The following is a 7,859-nucleotide window of genomic DNA, read 5'->3' as shown; positions in this document are numbered from 1 at the left end:
AACATACACATATATACAGTACACAGTGTTTGATAAACTCCTCACCCTCTCCAGCTGCCATTCATAAATATAAATAAAACATCACAGTAATACTGCCTAGCACGATACAAAAGACAAAGGACAGAGAACTACAGTATCATGGTAAGACTTACAAACACAGGTGAACAGTACAAAAACTGGTGGATAGTAACTTTTGTCCATAAAGTTTGTTTACCTACAATATAGGACATCTCTTGAGACTTTGCTTGGCAAAGTTCCTCTAGACATCAGTACATTTTAGATAGTCTGATGTAATTTTATCCCAATTTCACTTTCCTCTAAGCTGCCACTGGTTTCTCCTCTGTTGTATGTGTATGTTTTCACAATGGTTTAATTGAATCATTCCCCAAACGTAAATTTCTCAGCTGAATGTGGGAGTTTGGGCCTTTCAGTGAAAGAAGATGGGTTTTTTTGGTGCCGGGAGTGGGATCGATAAGAGCCACTGTGCAAAAAAAGTATGTTTTGATTCTGTTGGTGCTGTTCAGTGTTGCTCTGTGTCTTTTCAGTCAGTGCTGGGGTTGTCTTAAAGCAGGGCGATAGGCTTGCTGTTGCCTGGTGTGCCCATATACTGAGAGGAGAGGGCGTCCAGGGTGGTGTAGGAAGTATACAGGCCGGTCAGCTGGAGGTCTGAGAAGGGCAGGCTGCCCCCGCTGGAGACAGGGGGAAGGCTGGTTGTACCCAGGTCACAGTCAGACAGACGTAGGGGAGAGTTACTGAAGGTTCCCAACGCCTCCAGGTTAAAGCTGTCGTCCTTCATCTCCTCCCACAGATTACCTGAGGACAGGAAAAAACAGGTGTCACTGCATGGTTCTGAGAGCAAGACAGTCAACAAGTAATATGCCACGTAACAATCACTTGCTGATTGTTGATACAGTGAAGCATTGTTGTTAGATTGAACCCACCTTGTAGAGCAAAGTCCATGATGCTGGGGTCTAGCGCATCCACCTCTGTGTTGACGTCACCATGGAGACTGTAGAAGTCGTGCTGCTGCTTGCTCTGGTGCTGGGCGAGGGGGCTATGGGAGAGGTCAGGAACGGTGTGGAGGGGGGGCGTCTGGGCGGGTGCGGGGGACATTGGGGCTAGCCTCGCCTGGGCTTGCAGATGAGCCTGGAGCTGGTGGTGCTGGTGCATGGGCAAGCACTGCAGAGACAGGGTGACTATAGGCTGGGGATGCAGCTGGGCTGGGACAGGCAGGGGCAAGCCGGAAGGACAGCTGGGTAGACGTGTCATCCCAGGGTCTATCTTCCTTCTGCAGCCCTCTGGCCGGTCTGTGATAAGTTTGTCCAACTCATCTGAGAGAGAGCAGGAAGACAGAGGGTCAACAACAGTAGACAGAACAGGTTTTGGTTTCATAATATAAAACGTAGTGCTATAATCATCCTTTTCATTTGGGGATATAGTATGTACAGTTTGTGGCCTCAGCCCTGTGTTCTGACCTGGATTGGCCATACTGCGGCGGATGGCTGGGAGGTCCTTGCGTTTCCATTTCTGCATCTCCTCCTCCATCTTGTCGATCTTGGCGGGGTTCAGCGCCCACAGACAGCCCTTACGAGAAGAGCCACTCATCTTATTCTCCACCTTCTCAAAGCATTTGTTCAGGGACAGGTTGTGTCTGACTGAATTCTTCCATCCGTCTGGTGCAACCTACAGAGAATACATCCCCAGGAAGAAAGAGACATTTCAGGGACTTATTCCAATGCATCACCCTTGCTCCAATAATAGTTTAGAGTGTTAGAGCCAGCCTTACCTTGAAGTAGGGAAAATGGTCCTTCATGAAGCTGTAGATCTCACTGACTGGGAGACTACCGGTTTTGCTGTTCTTTAGCGCCATAGCGATTAAACAGCTGAAGATGGATCAAAGCAAGATATTGTACCTTTTAGTTTCAAAGATATGCTGCCTCAAGTGTTGAATACTACTACTACAATGACTAGGGCAAGTTTAATAGTGTTGCTTTTTTATAGTCCTTATTCCAGGCTGAGGGAGGCTCACCTGTAAGAGTAGATGGGTTTGGGGAAAGATTTGGGCTGCAGGTCCTGGTTTTGTGGAGCCAGGCGAGGTGTTGTGAATAGGCTTTGGCTGTTAAAGGAGACATTGCTATAGAGCCCAGGAGAGCACTGGGAAAGAGACACAGAGAGAGAGAGAGACAGAGACAGAGAGATATTAATGAGATTCCCCATTTGAATTTCAAGATTATTTAAAATGTTTTAAACAACTGAACAAGTCAGGCATCCAAATGATGTTCATGAAGTTACCTGGCCAGCCTGAGACAGGGTGTACACTTGCTGGGGCTGAGATTGGTAGACAGAGGCAGGGCACTGGAAACCTGGAGACGGCTGTCCGTTCATGGAGAACGGGGACATCTGTGGAATTGACCCAGGACACGTTTAGAATTCAGTTACATTTTGGATTATAATTCTGCTCAAACACATCCTCCATCGCAGCTCAGTGTCCTGTACTTATGTTGTACCTGTTACACACACTTACAGTATACAGCAGAATGTTATTTTCACATTCAGGCAGGGGTATCACTTACACTTCCGCTGTGAGCATTGATGACGTTGATTCCCAGGGGGCTGTGCTGCATGTTGCTCTGTAGGTGGATCATGGAGGCCTGTCCCCCTGCCATGGTCATGTTGTTCAGCTGAGCTGTAGGGACATCATATCCAGGTCATTGTAATGTCCACACATCATGGTCCTGTCAACCACTGGCACTGCCACTATATATATATATATATATATATATATATATATATACATATATATACATACTGTATATATATTTTTATTTTATTTTTTAAATACCCTCAGATGGGATAAAGTTATCATGGTTTGGTTTTTCACTAGCCACTAACTGTAGCTTGTTTCTGACTTTTAGCCCCTTAGTGAAGTAAAAAAACAACAACTATATCCTGAAGTCAATTATTCTGAACCAAACACTTGTCCTGAACCAGCCAATCAGGGTGTGTGTGAGTGGTTTTTTAAATGGTGCAGCTCCACCCCTCGTATCTCACCTGTCTGTTGCTCCAGCAGGCTGCCCTGGGAGGGGGGCCCGTTGATGTGGCTACGGCCATCGGCCATCTGCTGCAATCGGGGCACGTCCACAGAGGTGAGCCACGATAGAGACTGCAGGTCCCCAGGGAGGTCTTCCCTCAGCTGGGAGGGGTCTGTGGTCAGGAGTCTGCAGGGGGAGGAGCACCAGCACACGCATGGATAAACAGCCTCCAAATGGAGGTTCAATCCCTTGGCAAAAATAAGACAACAGCATACTGAACAGTCAGTCATTCAATGTCAAGAACCTCAGTAATCTGATGTTAGTGAAAGATAAGTGAAAGCTCCACAAACTCTAGGGGTGACCTCTCAAGTAAGATTTATCATAAGAAGATTATTACCACAAAGTGTTATTTGATTCCCTAATTATAGTACTTATCAACATAACATTTTGAAAACGTCTAATATTCTTATTGTAAAAAAGAATGCCACTCCCAACATTTGCAATCTAATTTGTCTTATAATCATTTAAACATTGTTCACAGATATTGTGAAATTGAAAATTATTACTTGTAGATACTTGATTATTTTCCTTTTCCAGGTTTTACATTACTATTTGTTTTCAGACAGACTTGCTGCATATGCCAAAACTAATGTTCTGCATAAAATGAAAGCATTTCTGCTTAATCGGGGCATGGGGGAGTGCTGATCAGCTTTTGCTCATTATTTCTTTTATACAAGAGGGCTCAGCGGAAGAAAAGAGAAGAATCCTCTTGAATCCTCTCCAGTCTTCTCTGCACACACTTACTGTAGAAGTGTTCAGTAATTGGGGTCGCTATGACAACACTCACTATTCAGTTACTTTGTGGGTCTGGACACTGTAGGACCCCCGGCCCCCCCAACTCCAAATAAAATCACCCCTATGTCAGGTGACCACATTTTCCCTCTAACCATTGGCTGAATCATAAGTAAACAACGCATGGGATCATTTGAAACATGGGAGAGCGGCACATGTTGCCTGCAACAGTTGGCCTTGTCTATTGAAAAATGATCACCTATTGTGTCCCAAACGACAAATCTGCCCAGTGGCACGTGGCTCCATTGTTTCCCCCAGACCCTTCCTTGATTGTCTCTACCGTTTTTTTTTCTTTAACCAGCCCTTGCATTAATCTGTTGGAATGACAGCCCTCACACAAGAGGGACAAATAGGATGCCATCTGCTTCCCTGTCCCTTTCCAGCCTATATCCTCACACTGTCCCCCCTCATCCCCACCCCCCTTCCCCTAGACGGGCAGTTGACGGGGCCTTGGGGGCCCTGGGGGCCAAGGGGAGGAGGTGGGGGTTACTGGAGGGTAGGCCACACTCCTCACTCAGCCTGTCATTAGAATAAATTATATCATTTCATCCAGGGCTTGGTAAAAGTCCTTGGACACCTTACATGCACTGGTAAAGGCTTATGTATAATAATTCCTTTCAAAGCAGACAGGAACTCCAACACCAATATGAAATTCAACACCACATACAACATTACCTGTTTCAACTTCAGCTTTGAAGTATGAGTCCCCCTCCTCCCAAAGACACACACACGCACACGCATGCACACACACGCACACGCACACACACACACACACACACACACACACACACACACACACACACACACAGTCTTTCTCTCTGTATGAAAAATACTTCATTCATTTATGCCTCATAAGCTGGTACCCTAAGGTACACTGTAAACATAGAATTTAACAACAAACCAAAGTCAAAAACTGGCTGTGGTGAACAGTGGCTACATCCAAATTAATAAATATAATACATGTTGGTAAAGACTTGGTATGCATGGGCCTACAAGATTAAGTAATTTATTATTTTTTATAATCCTGGCTGCACACTGAGACCTACAGGAATCTCATAGATTGTATAGAAAACAAATCAACTATAGTTTTTTATTTGTAAAATCTCACACGGAGCTTCAGGCCAGTATTCATATAATAACATATTTTTGCTGCTTTTGGGATGTTGGCTTACAGTGTCCACCACCCTCCTACTCACACTCACAATAAAGAAAATGCTCAGCGATGCAAAGCATGTTGAGCTGGTGTCCCCATCTATCACCCAGCCACACAAGCTTTCCCAGAGGTTCAACACTAAACATCACCCCCATCTCTCCTCCCTCCCTCCCCCTCCCACCTCCTCTAATTGGGAGCCACTTCTCCCCGCTAGTGACCCAGAGAGCCCCCTCTCCCCCCGAGCCGCCAGGGCAAGAGGCTCAGTCTCTCCGTGTGCCGACAGCGGGAGTGTAAACAGAGCTGATGGTTTCTGACAGATCTATTCAGACTGAAAATCATTTATTCTTCAGCTTTTTTCCTTTCTCCTTTTTCATACATCCCTCCCTCACAAAAAGAGCTGTCCAACTACCTTCAGATTAAACATAGTGAAGACAGACTGAGGCCCCCAATTCTATCAATTGCAGAACAGGTTTCCAGGATGACTAAAACATATGACTGTTGTTGTGCAGCAAAACAACTCTAGCTCAATTTGGAATGCAGTGAACTTTGTTTTATTTTCAGACTGTAAACAATGTTTTTACTTGGGACAGGAATCCAGACATGAAATAATGTTGCTGGAAACCAATTGATTGAGTTAGTGAGGGCTAGTGTTCATTCATAATTTGAATGAACTGTTATTACTGAGTTACAAGAGTACCGTACTGTAAATGTCCCATGCCACTTTTGAGATCACCCATATTGAGTTTCATTATTCTCAATATATTCTTCTCAAATACAGTTACCTAATGTGTGATGAATGAATGATAATAATAATAATAATAATTAAATAATTAAAAAATAAATAATAATCATAATCATAATAGATCATAGATCATAGATCATAGATACTACTACTACTACTACTACTACTAATAATAATAATAATAATAGATAATAGAATTGAAAACGACACACACACACGCACACACACACACACATATATATTATGTGTGTGTGTGTGTGTGTGTGTGTGTGTGTGTGTGTGTGTGTGTGTGTGTGTGTGTGTGTGTGTGTGTGTGTGTGTGTGTATAGGAGTATATACTATATCAGTGGTTTAAGAAACACGATTTTAAAGTTGAAAACGTTGAGGCTCCTGCTAAAAACAAACACAACATAAAACCAATCAAGGGCCTACAGTACCTGTAGTCTTGTGGGGATGGATGATGACCAGAATGTTCCATAATTCCTGACATCGCGACTGTATTTCCACTTTCTATCATTTCCAGGAATATGTGTATTCCTGCAACGAGAATGCGTCACTGCTTAATATAAAATCTCTAGTAATTTATTATTGATTTCAAAAAGGCAACTAGACACAGCAATCGGGATTCGTTTTTGATTATATGATATGGCCAGCATAATAAATAGCCTACATCTTTATTTCATTTAATTGAGTGCACTATAACAATCATCCTGAATCTGAATGTACCCTGAATTAAAATGTCAATAGCTTCAAGTATTTTATCAAAAACATTTACATTGAAAGTGGTAAACAATAATTATGACATGTTTTGGTTTGGGGGAAAAAGTACAACGTTACTGATCGCAGTTCAAATAGTCTGTGACTCAAATTGATAATTAATATATTCATTCACCTTTACTTATTTTTCACTTATCTTTATTTATTTTTCACTTATCATCACTTATTATCAAATTACAAACAAACAAAAAAGCAGCGTGCTCTGTGTAGGTATAGTATCAAATAACTATCAAAGAGAAGGTCTTATTTTATTGAAATAATCACACTCAAACTCAACAATTCATGGAGTCAACATGATTTGCTGACTTTCATCACTATACTACAAGAAGAGGAGAAAATCTCACCTGTTTTGGATAATCTGTAGAAAATGTGATCCGACGACGTGCCCGTGTACTGTATTTTGACTGTGCTGCACTTGTTTCCCAAAATCCGTTTTAAATTTCCCTCTCTGGAGCTGTCTGTCCAGCAGCCTGTCATGCGCAGTGTCTCAACGGAGCCTCTTGCTCAGGAGGCAGGATCCCAAGGGTTTGACAGCTGCTGCCAATGGAACCATGTTGACAGTCGTATAGAAGACAGGACACCTACATATACTAAGAGACTACAAATCTTCAATTTCTTTGATTTCTTCTACTTTCTTCATTACTGTTCTTACCTCAAACAAGTGTGATTATTGTGCACCCCCTGCAAGCTGTAACCATATAGGTAATAACACAGTTGACAAATTTAGACTAGTTTAAAACCATACCATTAATCAATCATATTAAGTCATTGAGTAGTTATTAAATATGATTACCATTATAACATTGTGATAAGCCTTTTTCCCCCCGGTAAGTTAAAATATTGTTTGTTGTTGAGCGGACACGCACATGCAGGTGCGCTAGATGCGTCTTTGCATGTGCCAATATTTACATGAATAAATGCATCACTAACAAAAAAGTTCATTAATTACTAGAACGAGGAATTTTTTAAAATATAAAAGAATACAAGGATAAAAAAAAGGGTAATGAAAAACAATCTAAATTCCCCCTTGATGAATAATCTCCAGCTCTTCCATAAATTCCAGTTTTTAGTATTCCAACAATTGCAAACCCGCTGTCTGGTGTTGTGTCGCTACTTGTGAGTGTCTAAATGAGTGTGAATTTCAAGCAAAGTGCTTGCAGACAATTTGTTTCCCCGCCGCTGCACCCGCGTCTTTCTCCGTTCAACAGCGGGAAATAAATGCCGGGGTGGCGCGCAGGAGGCAGGGGTGCAGCAGGAGCCAGGGACACAACAAGGCGGTAAAGCTGCCTGACACTTGTCAAAG

The 7,859-nt window shown here is 42.7% G+C and overlaps 1 protein-coding gene across 1 annotated transcript; it reads right to left on the bottom strand.

Moving 5' to 3' along the window:
- Window positions 1-562: 562 nt before the first annotated feature.
- On the bottom strand, window positions 563-6,296 carry foxn4 (forkhead box N4; the record flags this gene model as incomplete). Its single annotated transcript, XM_080530614.1, has 9 exons — window positions 563-813; window positions 942-1,331; window positions 1,476-1,683; window positions 1,787-1,883; window positions 2,030-2,154; window positions 2,293-2,400; window positions 2,574-2,686; window positions 3,052-3,218; window positions 6,217-6,296. The coding sequence occupies 9 exons, from the start codon at window positions 6,294-6,296 to the stop codon at window positions 563-565; spliced, it is 1,539 nt and encodes a 512-aa protein (XP_080386740.1).
- Between the last annotated feature and the right edge of the window lie 1,563 nt (window positions 6,297-7,859).

Source organism: Nansenia antarctica, assembly GCF_963989245.1.
Source record: "Nansenia antarctica genome assembly, chromosome: 5".
NCBI lineage: Eukaryota > Metazoa > Chordata > Actinopteri > Argentiniformes > Microstomatidae > Nansenia > Nansenia antarctica.
The sequence above is the reverse complement of the archived record's forward strand: the minus strand, read 5'-3'. Positions and strand labels throughout refer to the sequence as shown.